Below are 17,682 nucleotides of genomic sequence, written 5' to 3' on the forward strand. Positions count from 1 at the left end.
CAATAAAATCTGAGCAGCTCTGGTCTAGAGTTGGCTTTTCAGGAGTTCTGTGTGCATTGTCAGCGGTCCAGGCAGGCACTACTGATTAAAGGTAAAAGGTGATGGTGCATTTCATTTAACTCCCCATGTCCTCCTGTCCCTCATCAATAATAATAATAAGTCTTAGAGTAGCTAACATTTGACACTCTGTGTCAGGAACCTTGCTAACTACTTTCCATGGTTGTTACGTATGGACCACCTCTTCTGAGATTGTATATGCCTTTGGATTCCTCTCTCCCATCTCGCCATTCTGTGTTTCCCTGCTCTCTCAGGCAATCACAAAGCAAACCCTCTCCCTGCCAATGTGTCTCATCGACTTTCACCCTATGCATGGGTGGCCTATGGGAATTTCTCATCCTGGTTTCTGTCATCTTTATGCATGATGAGGGCAAGACTGAAATGAAGAGTGAAATGTAAAGAGATGTTTAAAATTTTCTGGGAAGAAGATAGTGAAACATTCTCAGGAGGATTTTTTCCCACACTGTGCTCTAATTTGTAAAAGTTTGGTCTCATAGTTAAAAAGCTGAGCCTAATCCTGTCTTGAAGGATAGTCATCTAAAACAGCTGAAAAACACCTCCCTGGGATTCTTTTTTCACTTTCTCCCTCTCTTCCTGCTGACATAGCCATGCTCTCTACCAGGTTGCATGGCCTTTGATGGATGGCCTATCTCCTCCTCCTCCCTGGCCCTTTTTGTTCCCCTCATGCTCTCACTAGGGGGTGGGGTGTTGGGTAAGTAGTTCTGCAGAAGGCAGCAGATAGATAGCTGTGCAGAGAGGCCACAGGCATAACATCTGAAAAAGAACCTTGTCTTATATCAGGTTGATTTATGATCATGACCTACCACGACCCTGTTTTTACTCATTTTCTTCCTAAAAACAAACCTGTACCACACAGCATATTTTTTTCAGTTACAAGAGCTGATGACATTGTGCATGACTCCTCACCTTCCTGGAAGTCAGTGGGCCTTCCTGGAGAAGCAGAACTCTCACTCCTGACTTTAACTCTCCCAGCAGTACAGAGAACTCTGCTATGGGGCTTTCCTGGAAGTGAGGTTCCATGGCCATCTCTGCCAAGGACAGCGTTTCTGCCTGGACCTTATCTTTATCTTCTTCCAAGTTGGTCTGTAGTTAAATTATCTCCTCTGTGAGACTCTATCATGCATAGGTTTTCCCTCCAGAGTGGGTCTTTACCCAAGAAAATCTCTCCATAGTTTTTATTACCACATGTGCTGTAATCCAACCGTGTGGGACTCAGAAGGAAGCAGGTTATTATGTGATGACTGGGAAAAGCACATCTAAAATCACAAGAAAGTCTGAGCACCTGCAGCTGCACAGTGGAAGGAATGCTTGGTCATTCCTTGACTCCTCTAGGTCAGATGCAATTGCAGGGCCATTGGGCACCCCTGCACCTCCCAGCCGAGACTGGTGGGATGTGTTCCTTCTCTGAATCAATACTCTCATGATTCAACCTGACTTTCAGAGCAGAGCAGGTGTGAGGTAGGAACTAAAACCTGTTCCTCCCTTGACACTTTGGGAAATTCACAGGTGTCTGACACAGGCTCTTGCCTTCAAGGGACTCTCAGATTGTTTGGTTGAATAAAGAAAATAGCAGTGGTACCATGAGATGCAACAGAAACCTGCTTCGACTAGGGTGGTCAAGAAAGGCTTCACAGGCAAGGTGACACTTGGGCTGACTTTTGAAGGACATACCCGTAGATGGGAGGCACTTCAGGCAAAAGGAGCTCTGTAGCTTTATTTATGGAGATGAGATTATATTTGGAATGTTAGTGTTCAGGAAGTGACATGTTGACTGGAGAGCAGGATTAATTGGGTAGGTATATGAGAATGAAGTCTCAGTGCATCTTTCCCCACATTGCACCTACATAGCCTCTCAGACAGGCAGAGTTTTTGGCTTTTCCATTTATTTCAACACTCTGAAATCAAAGTTTGCATATTGTTCCTGAAACACAGATACTCCTCTGCTCTGAGGAAGAAAACAGTATGAGTTGCTCCTTTTCCCCTTTTGTCATTACCATAAAATAAGAATGCCAAGGACAGGTTGATTCCTGACACTTTTCAGAAGATTCTTTTTTCTCTCAACTTCATTTTGGCTTTGATAACTTCTGGGGTGAATACTTTCCTCCTCATTAGGATGCCAAGAGCACTGTTGAAGCTTAACTCCCTCGATCTGGTCTTGTGTTCAGGGGACCCCATTCTGTCAAAACCAACTGACAGAAGATTCCAGTAGAGGAGCAGGGGGATTTCTGGTGGAGAAGGAGGTGAGCAGTCAGGGAAGTCTGACTGGGTTGTTTGAGGGGTGGGAACAGATCCTCCCTGGACCACCTCACTTCCCTTTTTAGTTACACTCTTCTAATTCAGAGTCCTCCTCCACTAGTTACATACTTGGTGGGGGAACCAAGAAGAAAGAGGAGATGGAGATGGAAGCCACTGGCTTGGAAGTTTTCAGTTGAGTGTTCTTCACATTAGCTCCCTCCTACCTTCTCCAGCCTTTAGTCACTGTCCTGGCTTTGGGTACGAAGCTCTCCCTTCACCTCAGGTTCCTCTAGAATCGATTACCAAGTGTCATGTGTCACAGAATACTCTGTGGGGACATTGAGGCATTTTACCAAATGTCAGCAAGGCATCCTGGCAGTTTAGGTATTGGCCAACCTGGAGGTGTTAACTGCGATGCTGGCCAGTCTCTTCTCTCCTCCAGACTATTTCCAGTTGTGGAAGTCCGTCTGTACATTTTTTTTGAGAGTCAGATCCCGGTCACCTTCAAGAAATGGTCTGAAAATGCCACACTCACCAGCTTTTTTGCTCTTCTTGCTCCGAAAGAACAACTAACCACTTTTTTTTTTTTTAGTATTTGAAATGTTTTAATGCAGTGGAAAGAACATGGACATTTTGGTCAAAGAGACCTGGTTTTCATCCCTGTCTCTTGTTCTTCCTAGATGGAAGATTGTGGAGAACTTGCTTAGCTTCTGTGAGCCTCAGTTTTTTTATTTCTAAGTGAGGAAATTAAATTCAGTTCATAAATTTGTGGTAGAGTGTAAAAGGCCTGGCACATGTCCAGTGTCTGGAACATAGTAGATATTTAATAAAAGGTAGTTTAAGCCTCTTTATTTCTTGTTGGCATAAGCAGATCTCCTGAGTGCTGAGAAAGAAACCCCAAAATGGAAAGAAGCAGGATTGCTCCTTTACAGGGGCCATATTTTTAAATTCCCACTTAAATGGTTATTTGTCACGCCTTAGCTTTGATATTTGCTGTTATTAGAATTTTTTACCACCTAGGGAGAGTAACTGAGTCTATTAATTCCAAATTCAGGCAGTTATAATAGTAATAATAGAGAACTGGATGCAAATGATTTTTCCCGAAGACTAACACGAGTGTACAGCTCTGTTGAGATACCCACAGTCCTTAAATACAAATTTTGGAGTTAAGAGCAGGAATAAAATAAACAAGATATGTCCCTTCAATTTATTTTCCTTTCTCTCAAAACTTAGATTAAATGGAAGATAAAGTATTTGAACAAATTTAAATTTAGTAAATGTTAATACATAATGGAAGCCAGTTCCAAGCGAGGGCTAAAAGAGATTCGTTTTTAAAAAATTGAGGTTTAATTGACATAACACTAGTTTCAGGTATATAACATAATGATTGGGTGTTTGTATATCCTGCAAAATGATCACCACAATAAATCTGGTTACCATCCATCACCATACAAAGCTACATAATTTTTTTAAAAAATGAGAACGTCTAAGATTTCCTCTCGGCAATTTTCAAATATGCGCTACGATATTATTGACTATAGTCACCTTGTTCTACATTACATACCCATGACTTAGTTACAGTTATTATGTAACTAGAAGTTTTTACCTCTTGAACCCCTTCACTCATTATACCCACCCCCCTCACCCCCGATCTCCTACCCTCCTGCTGACCACTGTTCTGTTCTCTGTATCTATGAGTTATGTTTTGTTTTGTGTGTTGGTTTGTTTTGGTTTTTAGATTCCACATGTAAGTGAAATCATACATTATTTGTTTTTTTCCCCATTTGACTTATTTTACTTAGCATAGTACCCTCAAGATCCATCCATGCCATCACAAGTGGCAAGATTTCATTCTTTTTTTTATGGATGAGTAGTATTCTATTGAATATATTTACCACATTTTTTTAATCCGTTCATCCATTGATGAACACTTAGGTTGTTTGTATGTCTTGGCTATTGTAAATAATACTGCAATGAACATAGAATTGCACATATCTTTTCAAATTAGTGTTTTCAGTTTCTTCAGATAAATACTTAGAAGTAGAATGGCTGGATCGTATGGTAGTTCTAGTTTCAATTTTTTGACGAAGCTCCATCCTGTTTTCCGTAGTGGTTGCACCAATTTACATTCCCACCAACAGTGTACAAGGGTTCCCTTTTCTCCACATCCTCACCAACACATGTTATTTCTTTTGGTAATAGCCATTCTGACAGGTGGGAGGTGATATCTCATTGTAGGTTTTCCCTGATGATTAATGATGTAGAACATCTTTTTAAGTATCTGTTGGCCATCTGTATGTCTTCACTGGAAATATGTGTGTTCGGATCTTCTACCCTTTTTTAAAATTAATTCTTCTTGCTGTTGAATTGTTTGAGTTCTTTATATGTCATGGATATTAACCTTTATTGGATATAAGATTTGCCAATATTTTCGCTGTTTAGTAGGTTGCCTTTTGATTTTGTTGATGGTTTCCTTTTCTGTGCAAGTTTTTTGTTTGGTATAGTCCCACTTGTTTATTTTTGCTTTCACTGCCTTTGCTTTTGGAGTCAGATCCGAAAACTCATTGCCAAGACTGATGTCAAGGAACTTACAGCCTATGTTTTCTTTTAGGAGTTTTATGGTTTTAGGTCTTATGTTCGTCTTTAATCCATTTTCTAACAGTTAATTTTTGTGTATGGTATAAGATAGTTGTCCAATTTCATTTGTTTGCAAGTGGCTATCCAGTTTTCCCAACAGCATTTTTTGAAGAGACAGTCTTGTCCCATTGTATAGTCTTGGTTCCTATGTCATAAATGAATTGATCATATATTTGTGGGTTTATTCTCCCTACTCTGTTCCACTGATCTGTCTTTTTTAATGCCAATACTATGCTCTTTTTATTTATTTTTTTTTTTTTTGGCACAGGGGGAGGTAATATATTTTGAGGGAGGTACTGGGGACTGAACCCAGGACCCCATGAATGCTAAGCATGCACACTACCAATAAGCTATACCTTCTCCCCAGTACTATGCTCTTTTGATTACTATATTTTTGTAGATTAGTTTGAAATCAGGGAGAATGATGCCTCCAGTTTTGTTCTTTTTTTCTTCAAGATTCTGTTGGCTATTGAGGGTCTTTTGTGGTTCCACACAAATTATGGGATTATTTGTTCTATCTCTGTGAAAAATGCCATAGGAATTTTGATAGGAATTGCATTGAATCTGTAGATTGGTTTGGCTAACATGCACCTTCTAACAATATGAATTCTTCCAACCCATGAGCATGAAATATCTTTCCATTTATATGTGTCCTCTTCAATTTCTTTCATCAATGTATTGTAACTTTCAGTGTATAAGTCTTTCACCTTCTTGGGTAACTTTATTCCCAGGTACTTTATTTTTCTTGATGCAATTATAAATTGATTGTTGTCTTAACTTCTCTCTCTGATAGTTTGTTGTTAGTGTGTATAAACACAAGATATTTGTGTATTGATACTGTATCCTGCAACTTTACTTAATTTGTTGATTAGTTCTAAGAATTTTTTTGATGGAATCTTTAGTAGGACTTCCTATAAATAAAATCATGTCATTCACTAATAGTGACAGTTGTACTTCTTCCTTTCCAATTTGGATGCCTTTTATTTCATTTTCTTAGCTAATTGTTCTGGCTAGGACTTCCAATACTATGATAAATAAAAGTGCAAAATTGGCAACCTTGACTTCTTTTTGAAAGTAGAGGAAAAGCTGTTAGGTTTTCCCCCTGGAGCACAATGTTAGCTATGGGCTTGTCATATATGGTCTTTACTGTGCTGAGGCATATTCCCTATATACTGATTTTGTTGAATGTTTTCATCATAAATGGAGATTGAATTTTGTCAGATGCTTTTTCTGCATCTCTTGAGATGGTCACATGACTTTTAGCCTCCATTTTGTTAAGGTATCATGTTAGTGTATCATGCTGATTGATTTGCAGATGTTGAACCATTCTTCCATATCTAGGATAAATCCCACATGATAAATTATTTTTAAAAATATATTGCTAAGTTTGGTTTGCTAATTTTTTGTTGAGAATTTTTGCATCTACACACATCAGGGATATTGGCCTGTAATTTTCTTTTTTTGTGTGTTCTTGTCTGTTTTTGGTATCAGGGTAGTGCTGGTCTTATAAAATGAGTCTGGTTGCACGCCCTCCTCTTCAATTTTTGGAAGCATTTCAGAAAACAGGTATTAAATCTTTGCTGAATATGTGGTAGAATTCACCAGTAAAGCCATCTGGTCCTTGGCTTTTGTTTGTTGGGAGGTGTTTGCTTATGGATTCAACATCCTTGCTAGTAATTGTCTATTCAAATTTTCTATTTCTGCATGAAGTTTCTTCTATTTGGAAGATCGTATGTTTCTAGGAATTTACCCATTTCTTCTAGGTTGTCCAACTTCTTGGTGTATAATTTTTCATAGTAATCTCCCATGACCCTTTATATTTCTGTGGTATCCATTGTAACTTCTCATTTTTCATGTCTGATTTTGTTTAATTGAGCCCTCTCTCTTTTTTCCTTGCTGAATGTAGACAAAGGTTTGTCATTTCTTTATCTTTTCAAAGAACCAGCTCTTAATTTTGTTGATATTTTCTATTGTCTTTTTAGCCTCTATTTTATTTACTTCCACTTTGATGTTTGTTATTTCCCTCCTGCTAACTTTGGGCTTCCTTTCTTATTCTTTTTTTAATCCCTTTCAGTGAAAGATTAGGTTGTTTGAGATTTTTTTTCTGTTTCTTGAGGTAGGTGTTTATTGCCATAAACATCCCTCTTAGTACTGCTTTTGCATCATGTTTTAGATTTTGGTGTGTTGTATTTCATTTGTCTCAAGGCATTTTTCTGATTTGTTACCCATTAATCAATCAGTAGCATGTTGTTCAATCTCCATATATTTTTGATGTTTTTTTCCTTGTAATGGATTTCTAATTTCACATCATTGCAACAGAATGATGCTTGATGTGATTTCAGTCCTCTTAAATTTTATTTATTCATTTATTTTAAAACATTTTTACTGAGTTATAATCATTTTACAATGTTGTGTCAAATTCCAGTGTAGAGCACAATTTTTCAGATATACATGAACATATATATATTCATTGTCACATTTTTTTCTCTGTGAGCTACCATAAGATCTTGTATATATTTCCCTGTGCTATACAGTATAATCTTGTTTATCTATTCTACATTTTGAAATCCTAGTCTGTCCCTTCCCACCCCCCGCCCCCTTGGCAACCACAAGTTTGTATTCTGTCTATGAGTCTGTTTCTGTTTTGTATTTATGTTTTTTTCTTTTTTTTTCTTTTTTTTTCTTTTTAGATTCCACATATGAACAATCTCATATGGTATTTTTCTTTCTCTTTCTGGCTTACTTCACTTAGAATGACATTCTCCAGGAACATCCATGTTGCTGCAAATGGCATTATGTTGTCGGTTTTTATGGCTGAATAGTATTCCATTGTATAAATATACTACATCTTCTTTATCCAGTCATTTGTTGATGGACATTTAGGCTGTTTCCATGTCTTGGATATTGTAAATAGTGCTGCTGTGAACATTGGAGTGCAGGTGTCATTTTGAAGTAGGGTTCCTTCTGGATATAGGCCCAGGAGCAGGATTCCTGGGTCATATGGTAAGCCTATTCCTAGTCTTTTGATGAATCTCCATACTGTTTTCCAGAGTGGCTGCACCAAACTGTATTCCCACCAGCAGTGTAGGAGGGTTCCCCTTTCTCCACAGCCTCTCCAGCATTTGTCATTTGTGGATTTTTGAATGATGGCCATTCTGACTGGTGTGAGGTGATATCTCATTGTAGCTTTGATTTGCATTTCTCTGATAATTAGTGATATTGAACATTTTTTCACTTCTTAAATTTATTGAGACTTGTTTTGCAGCCTAAAGTATGATTCATTCTGAAGAATGTTTCATGCTCACTGAAGAAGAATGTGTATTCTGTTGCTTTTGAATGGAATGTTCTATATATGACTATTAAATCTATCTGGTCTAATGTGTAATTTAAGATTGATGTTTCCTTATTGATTTTCTGTCTGGGTGATCTATCCATTGATGTAAATGGGATATTAAAGTCTTCTACTATTATTGTGTTATTGCCTATTTCTCCCTTTTGGGTCTGTTATTATTTGCTTGTGTATTGAGGTGCTCCTATGTTGGATGCATAAAAATTTACAAATGTCATTTCCTCTTATTAGTTTGATCCCTTTATTATTATGTAAATCCTTCTTTGTTTTTTATACAGTTTGTTTTTCTCTGTCTTTGATTGCAGTGTTCGTTTTAAAGTCTACTTAGTCTGATAAAAGTGTACCCCAGCTTTCTTTTAGTTTCCATTTGCATGGAATATCTTTTTTCATCCCTTCACTTTTAGGCTGTGTGTGTCCTTTCTTCCAAAGTGAATCTTTTGTAGCTAGCGAATAAGTCTTCTTTTATTATCCATTCAGCCACTCTATGAAAGAATGATTCATTAAGTTTTAAGACAAAATGATCCAAATGTTTGGCTTCAGTATCACCATCATTTTTCAAGTTACATCACTTGATCTGATTTTTCTAATGCATGGGCTCTCTTAGTTCAGTTTGGTGTTGAGTGATTTCATAAATCATGTTGATGATCTGGTCCCTCTGTTCCTCCCAAGAATGTGGTTTTGATGAATAAACAGCAGTTATAACATGTTTGCTTCTATCACATGTACATCCAAAGTTATAAAATCTCAACATTGCACAAGCTTGGTTTCACCATGTATATTGTGTTGGCTTAGATGGTATTGGCTTTGTCAGCCTTTACTCTGCTAGACTGAGAAAAAAGAGAAATCTCCTAAATTTGGAGATTTGGTCATTTTTCTTTTGTATCAAAGTCCGTCTTGCTTCTGCTGGATGAAGTTAAGGAAACAGGGCTGAGAGTCCCTCCTGAGGGTACGTAGACAAACTATGCAGGTCTTTTTGTGATCCCAGTTTGTGGTTGAAGGATGCTGAAGAACAGACCTGGGATGGACAGATTTTATTTTACAGGCCCAGTTGGTCACTAAGTGCTCAGGTAGACATTTTAAGGCTCAAAATCCAGAGTGGAAACAACATTTACCTTTATCCCCATTTTTTTTTAAAGAGACTTGTGTTTTAAACAGCAGTTTTAGGTATATAATAAAATTGAAAGGAAGATACAGAAATTTCCCACATATCCTTTGCTCATACACATGCATGACCTCCCCCATTATCAACATAGCTCAGCAGAATGATCTTTTTCTTTTCCAAGGTTGAATCTGCACACATTATAATCACCCAAAGTCCATAGTTTACTTTAGGTTTTATTCTTGGTGTTGTACATTGTGTGAGTTTCAAAAAAAGTTTAATAATATCCATTATTATAATTTTATACAGAGTATTTTCACTGCCTTAAAGATCCTCTGTGCTCTGCTTATTCACGTCTCTCCCCTCATCTCTGGCAACAACTGGTCTTTTAATTGTCTTCATAGTTTTTCCTTTTCTAGAATGCCATATAATTGGAATCATACAGTATTTGGCTTTTTCAGATTGGCTTCTATCCCTTAGTATACATAAATATTTCCTTCATGTCTTTCAAGGCTCGATAGCTCATTTCTTTTTAGCACTGAATAATCTATTGTCTGGATGGACCACAGTTAGTGTATCCATTCAACTACTGAAGGATATCCTGGTTGCTTTCAAGATTTGGCAGTTAGGAATAAAGCTGCTACAATCATCCATGTGCAGGTTTTTCTGTGGACAATTTCAACTCCTTTGGGTAAATACTAAGGAACACAATTGCTCGATCATATGGTAAGGGTATGTATAATTTCTTAAGAAACCGCCAAACCATTTTCCAAAGTGGCTGTATCATTTTGCATTCCCATCAGAATTGTGTGAGAGTTCTTCTTGCTTTGTATCTTCAAAAGCATTTGGTGGTGTCAGTGTTCTGGATTTTGACCATTCTAATAGGTGCATAGTGGCGTCTCACTGCTGTTTAAATTTGGATTTCTCTGATGAGAATGATGTGGAGCATTTTTTCAAATGCCTTTTCGCCATCTGTATATCTTTTTTGGTAAGGTTTCTGTTATAGTTTTTGGCCCATTTTAAAATTGGGTTGTTTATTTTTTTATTGTTAAGTTTTAAGAGTTCTTTGTGTATTTTGGATAACAATCCTTTGTCAAATGTGTCTTTGCAAGTGTCTTCTCCCAGCTCATGGCTTGTCTTCTAGTTCTTTTGATATTGTCTTTAGCAGAAAAAAATAGCTTTTAATTTTTAAGTCCAGCTTATACATTATATCTTTCATGAATCATGTCTTGGTGTTGTCTCTAAAAAGGCATCACCATAACAAAGGTCATGTAGGTTTTTTCCTGTTACCTTCTATGAGTTTTGTAGTTTTGTATTTTATATTTAGGTTAATGGTCCATTCTGAGTTAATTTTGGTGAAGAATATAAGGTCTGTGTCTAGATTCATTTTTTTGCATGGGTATATCTAGTTGTTCCATCACCATTTGTTGAAGAGACTATCTTTACTCCATTGTACTGCTTTTGCTCCTGGTAGATGATAAGCTGACTATATTTATGGACTGTCTATTCTGTTCCATTGATCTATTTGTCTATTCATTCACCAGTAATACCACAATGTCTTGATTACTGTAGCTTTATAGTAAGTCTTAAAGTCAGAGTTACCCCTTTTCAATGATTGAAAAACATCAGATCACCAGCAAAGCAGCCACATCTACTTGAATAGTCAGAAGGTGAAGGAGGCATAAGGCAGCTTGCTTTTGCTTTCCTTTTGAGTCTTTATGCTGGTAGAATTGGCTCAGACTAGCTCACCAGAGCCCATGTACACATCTCTTTCCAACTCCACGTTCAATGGCATTGATAAATTAAAATTGGCCACCGTGGGAAGATTTATACGGCAGAAATTGACAAGTGCTACAAATCAGCCTTTGTTTGTTTCCTTCAAAGAACCAGTCCTCATCTATATAATAAGGCTGGTGATGGTAATCCTGCCTAGTGCACAGGATGGCTTTACCATGTAAATGATAGTCATACAAGATTGCTTCAGAAAGCTCAAGTGCTTATCAATAAGAGATAACATTACATGATAAGAAGTGAAGGGAAAAATATTCACCAAAAGAGCACATCACAGTTTAGAAGATTCAGCTGAGGTGGATATTTGATATAAATGCAAGTTCTATGAAATTTTACAACGTTTCAGGGTGAACTGGCAAGACCTGTGCTCTGATACTTAGAAGTATAAATAACTATGTGAACAGAACTTATCTCTTGGAATGTTTTGTCTCCCTAACCTTCTCAGGCAGTCTGACTGGTAATCTAGGTAACTCTAGTTTCATGGACAGATTTGATTGGAGTTACGTTATTAACAAAATAGGCCAGTGTTTGAAAGTTGACATTTAGTAACTTTAGGGAGAATTTCTGCCATATTATGTCCACATTTAAAAAAAAAAAGAGGTCCTTTTGGTGCTCACATAGCTATTTATACTTCCAACCGTCAGCATAGTTCATGGTAGGTATTTATTTAAGGTTTACCTTCTGCACAATACTGAACTCCCCATGATGTTAAGTAACCATTTGATTGCTACAGAGAACCCCAGCGCCAAGTACTGAACTTGACAGCTAGTACTGCTTCATAAATCTCTATTGAACAGGTGCACGGGTGAACTCTTGTGTTTTCGTGTATTTCCTGTGCCACAGTTGTCCATCTACAAGCTTTGGAAAGTTTTCTTTACTGCATTTGGAACTAGTGTGCAGGGCAAGGCCAACCCTGGGGAATTTCATACTAGAGTTTACTTTGTGCTCTTAGGTTGTCAGAGGCATCTGGCAGCAGTAGGGAAACCTCCAGGTAGTCTCTATACAGTCCAAGCCCCTTACTATGTTGTACAAGACCTACCTTGACATGTTTCATCTCTGGTGCCTTCCATCTTTGTCCCTCCGTCTCTGGTCCCCACTTGTGGAATGATCTTACACAATCTTCAAGAGTAGGTTTGGGTCTTATCCCATCAGGAAATTCTCTCTGAACTGTGGCTTGAGATTAGGTTCTGTTTTCACTCACCTATATATTTCTTGATCTTAGTTCTGATACTATATTAAAATTATCTCCTATATTGCTCACTCTCCCATCAGACTGTAACTCCTCAAGAGTGAAAACTACCTTTTCTTCCAAAGCTGAAAAGAGTGTGAATGTCTGGCATGCATAAGATGTTCAATAAATGTTTGATGAGCTGAAATGACTAATTGACTAATGACTGGAATTTCTTTTTCCAAGAAAAGCAAGACAGTGAGATGAAATGCAAACCCTTTGAGGTTTAGTTGGGTGATGGCCCTTCAGGTGGCCAAGCATGATCCTTTCCCCACCAGCTACGGGTGAAGCAGAGAGTTTCCAGGTTATAGGTTTAGTGTGGGAGCTAAATCTGTGTTTGTCTGAGCACAGGCTACAATTCCAGCCTAACAACAGACCAGTTTATTCAGTCTCAAGGAGAAGAGAATCAGATACTTTTCCATTCAGATTCTCCAGATTGGAGAGTTGGATTTTACCAGTACAAACTATAAGACTATAGAGATGCAGTGGGTAGAAACATTCATTTATTCTGTCCTTAGAAATTTTGAAAAATCCTCATAAGGACATAGTCATGATCTCATGAAAGAGGTTGGGGCTGATGGCAGTGGTTCTCAGGGAGATGGAAGCATACCATGCTTCAACGTCAGCTTCCTCCCTTGGAATAATAGATCTATCAGTGGGAACAGCAGGTATTTACTTCCATTTCATTAGTCTTAAATATAAGTTGTATTACAGATAATAAAAAGCCCCAATTAATTATCAATCCTAGACAATCAGTTAGCCGTGTTCTCTAAAAGCATCGTATCTGTGCGCTTGTTCGTAACAGGCTCCTGTCTCTTTTAACCGCCTCTCATTCCATTCGTTTTCTGAATTAATGAGCAAGTATGTACTATGGTTGCAGAGAGACCTCAGACAAACCTAAAATGCTTGATCTGATGTAATTCTTAAACAAATGACTTACAGGGATTTCAGATGACATTTCCACTTTCACGTCGGACTTAACTTGTTGATAACAGTCTTTCTAATTATTTTTCACTGGTTGGAAAATACTAAGACTCCCAGCTTCTGTCTTCTGCAATTTCCATCCACCGAGCAGCAGTGGGAAGCTTGATTTATTTTGTAAATAAAGACTAGCAGCAGCTCTCAACGTGGTTTTGCAAGAATCTGTATTTGTGAAACTTCCACTTGTGATTCTGATCCACAGCTAGTGTTGATTACATTGGTGTCTTAGTCTGGGCTGCTATAACAAATACACCATAGACTGGGTGGCTTAAACAAAAGAAGTTTATTTCTCACTGTTCTAGAGGGTGGGAAATCCAAGATAAAGGCACCAGCAGATCTGGTGGGAACCCTCTTTTTGATTGGCAGATGGCTGTCTGTATTCTCATAACCTCACATGGTGGAGTGCAGACAGAGGGGTAGCTCTCTTCTTAAAAGGATGCCAATCCCTTCATAAGGGCTCCACCTTCATGACCTAATTACCTCCAACGACCCTATCTCCAGATACCATCACATTGGGGATTAGGGTTTCTACAAATGAATTTTGGGAGAATACAAATACTCAGCCCACAGTACTTGAGTTAGAAAATTCTATTTGTTAAATATGCTCTTTTTCTTTTATTGGAATGAGTGCAGGGCAGTGCTTCCACAACTACTTCTTCTCTTTCTTATAGATGAAGTATGAACAATGATAACACAGCAAATAAAATGCAGTTATCTAAGCACTTAGTGAGGTTTCACATCTGCTGCATGGACATCTTGTTACATTAGAGTGCAAAGAATCATTACTTTGGTAATCATTCAAAAAGGAATACTTTTATATACTTCCTACAACTCCCAACTAAAATGGACTATTTTAGAGCTTTGGCCAATAAATCCTATCTAATATAATAATTAAATTTATATTAATCAGAACTAGACTAGTATAGTAAGAGAAGTCCATCTTCCGTGTAATGTCTCAAGAAATTAGAAATAACATTTTAGATATACTATCTAATTTGATACCTTCCTATGACAAAAATAAGTAGAAACAATTATTTTGTTGATACTAGAAGTTGTAAGGACAATAAGTTGAAGTTTTCAAAATTGTAATTAGATGCCTGGCAAACAATAAGCTAATTATCTAGTAATTTATATGTCAAGCTGAATAATTTTTACCACAACTCATATACACCTGTGTATATGCAACAAATAAAAAGCAACCTCCTCCTCAATTTTTCCTCTTAAAAGCCAGCAAATATTTACTAGTTGAGAGTTAGTAACTCCATGGTTCTGATATTAAATATTTCAGCACATTTGTTCATAGTTCCGCAGACGGACATAATTAAGGCTAAATGTACTTACGAAAATAAGTGAACCACGGAGAAACTATGAAGCAGGGCATTTACTATTGGTCTCACTAGATTTGTCTACTCTTTTGAAAATCCATCCAGTACAAGAATTTGTAAAGCAGTAGTTCTTATACTCCTTCACCATACAGACCTCATTGTAAAACCGACTGACCAACCAACCAAACAAAACTGGAACCATCGCATTACACGTAGTCATCACCAGTACGTGGAATTCTGATTGTTAGAATGACTAGATTGGGAAGGTGCTGCTTTTGTTAAAAAGAACGTTTTATTTTTTAAGTCACAAGTTATTGATTTGTGCTAGAGGTGGAAGAGAAGATTTTCTGTTATTTATGAAAACGTAGCTACTTTTAGAACACTTGCCTGTAATTAGAATGGGAGGACTCTTGGCTTTGAAATCCAGACCCTCTGTAGAGAAGTACTATTTGAGTAGATTATGTGGGAGCTCAGGGGAATATGTAAAATTCCTGGCTGGGGGAGACTGGGGAAGTGTGACTCCGTGTTAGCCTCAGGTATCTGAGCTAAAGGCCAGCCAGCTTCTCTATCTCGTTCATTAGTTAAAGCAGTATATATTGAGAATTTTCTATGTAAATGCACTGCCTCTATGTACATTACAAGTGAAGTCTGCTCCCGAGACGCTGCCTGTATATGAGAAGAGATGCTGGGAGGAGATGGGGGTGCTCATAACTGCAGGTGGGTTTCTGGGAACATTCAAGGCCACCAAATTGCCTTCAGGATTCCTCTTTCATCTGTGGTCCTGTTACATCTGACTGCTCCTTCCTCCTGCCGACTTATTAGTGACATAGTTATTACCGGCACTCCCTTTGTTTATTCCACAGGGTTTAATAGTCCTGGACCCGCTATGAGCAGGGTGGTAATGTAGCGTGTCGGGAGGAGCTTCATGTATCTGGGAAAGTTCACTTCTGTACTGCAGTGGGCGTTATTGCTTATAGAACAATCATTCATATGATTTGACCAGTTTGGGATTTTTTTTTTTGACTACGACCATGGGGCAGTGCCATTTTGCTTGCTCTGGGGAACAATGCTCACCATGGATGAGTGTCCTTGCCCTTAGAGAGGCACTAGGGGGAATAGTGGGCTGGGAGGCATGTCTGGGATGTTACGGTCCTCCCGTTATTTTCCCCATGAGAATCGTCATTTCAGTATTCAGTGGAGAAAAATGACCTTTTGAAGCGGGGTGGAGATTACTCTCTTTTGTGGTAACTATGAAAGCCCTCATGACTTCTCATGAAGTGGAAAGGGAGGGGGGCTTGGGCACAGAGTCAGCGTGAGGAACATTTGTGATAAAGTACCAGGGGATGGCGGACACTTGCAGTAGACATCCCCTTCCCAGAAAAATGCCAGGATGCGTGAACTTGGAGGGAATCTCAGATCAAATTCCTTTCGAGGATAGATGTTGCCAGAACACTCTGATATGGGGGACCGGACAGGCATCTCAGGCGGGGAATCTGTGTCACTTATTTTTTCCCATTAAAAACCTACATTCTTGCTATTTATATGGGTTTTCTTCTCCCTTTCTCCATCCCCTTTGTATCTGGTATTTCTCCCTTCGACTCTTCCTTCTTTCCCAGGTGTGTTTGACAACTGCTCCCACACTGTCAGTGACAAGGGCTGGGCCCTGGGGATCCGCTCAGGGAAGGACGTGGGAAGGCGAGATGCTCGCTTCTTCTTCTCTCTTCGCACCGACCGCGTGACGAAAGCCACCATTGTGATGGGCCACAGTCGGTACCAACCAGGCAAGTGGACACACGTGGCAGCCACTTATGATGGACAGCGCATGGTCCTGTATGTGGATGGCACTCAGGTGGCCAGTAGTCCAGACCAGTCTGGTCCCCTGCACAGCCCCTTCATGGCATCATGTCGCTCTTTGCTCCTGGGCGGGGATAGCTCCGAGGACGGACACTATTTCCGTGGACACCTGGGCACGCTAGTCTTCTGGTCGACGGCCCTTCCACAAAGCCACCTCCAGCACAGTCCTCAGCAGCCGAGCGAGGTGGAGCATTTGAGCACCCTGATCCTGACAGCCAGTTTTGAGCCTCTGGAAGAGCAATGGGCCCCCTTTAGAGATGAGAAGTACCCACGGCTTGAGGTTCTCCAGGACTTTGAGCCAGAGCCTGAGATTCTGTCGCCTTTGCAGCCCCCACTCTGTGGGCAGACAGCTTGTGACAATGTGGAACTGATCTCCCAGTACAATGGGCACTGGCCCCTTCGGGGAGAGAAGGTGATACGCTACCAGGTGGTGAACATCTGTGACGACGAGGGCCTGAACCCCACCGTGAGTGAGGAGCAGATCCGCCGGCAGCACGAGGTGCTGAACGAAGCCTTCAGCCGCTACAACATCAGCTGGCAGCTGAGCATCCACCAGGTCCACAACTCCACGCTGCGCCACCGCGTCGTGCTTGTGAACTGCGAGCCCAGCAAGATTGGCAATGACCACTGCGACCCTGAGTGTGAGCACCCACTCACGGGCTACGATGGAGGCGACTGCCGCCTGCAGGGCCGGTGTTACTCCTGGAACCGCAGGGACGGGCTCTGCCACGCAGAGTGCAACAACATGCTGAACGACTTTGACGATGGTGACTGCTGTGACCCCGAGGCGGCCGACGTGCACAAGACCTGCTTCGACCCTGACTCACCCAGGAGGTAAGGGACTGGGGCTTGGGGTGTCCTACTTGTAGGGTGCATTTCTAACATCATCTTATCCTTTTGGCTTCTGGAGGCAAAAGAGTGTTCACACAGCCCCCAGATAAAACATGCATCTACTCCACCAGATATTATTGAGCTTTCGTGATGTACTACATGTTGTGTTGGGTAGTTGGGGACACAGAGATGACTGGGACAAGAGACAGCCCTTACAAAACTCACTTTCTGTGGAGCAGACAACCGTGTACACAGTGTGAAGTACGTATGCACC

At 39.6% G+C, this 17,682-nt stretch overlaps 1 protein-coding gene across 1 annotated transcript in view; it reads left to right on the forward strand.

Moving 5' to 3' along the window:
- Positions 1-17,682, forward strand: part of PAPPA2 (pappalysin 2) — a 244,170-nt gene that overhangs the window by 18,492 nt on the left and 207,996 nt on the right. Inside the window, exon 2 of the mRNA XM_010992885.3 lies at positions 16,340-17,411. Within this exon, the coding sequence (XP_010991187.2) occupies positions 16,340-17,411 (1,072 nt within the window). The remainder of the gene's footprint in view (positions 1-16,339; positions 17,412-17,682) is intronic.

The sequence above is a fragment of the Camelus dromedarius genome, chromosome 23 (genome assembly GCF_036321535.1).
Source record: "Camelus dromedarius isolate mCamDro1 chromosome 23, mCamDro1.pat, whole genome shotgun sequence".
Classification (NCBI taxonomy): Eukaryota; Metazoa; Chordata; class Mammalia; order Artiodactyla; family Camelidae; genus Camelus; species Camelus dromedarius.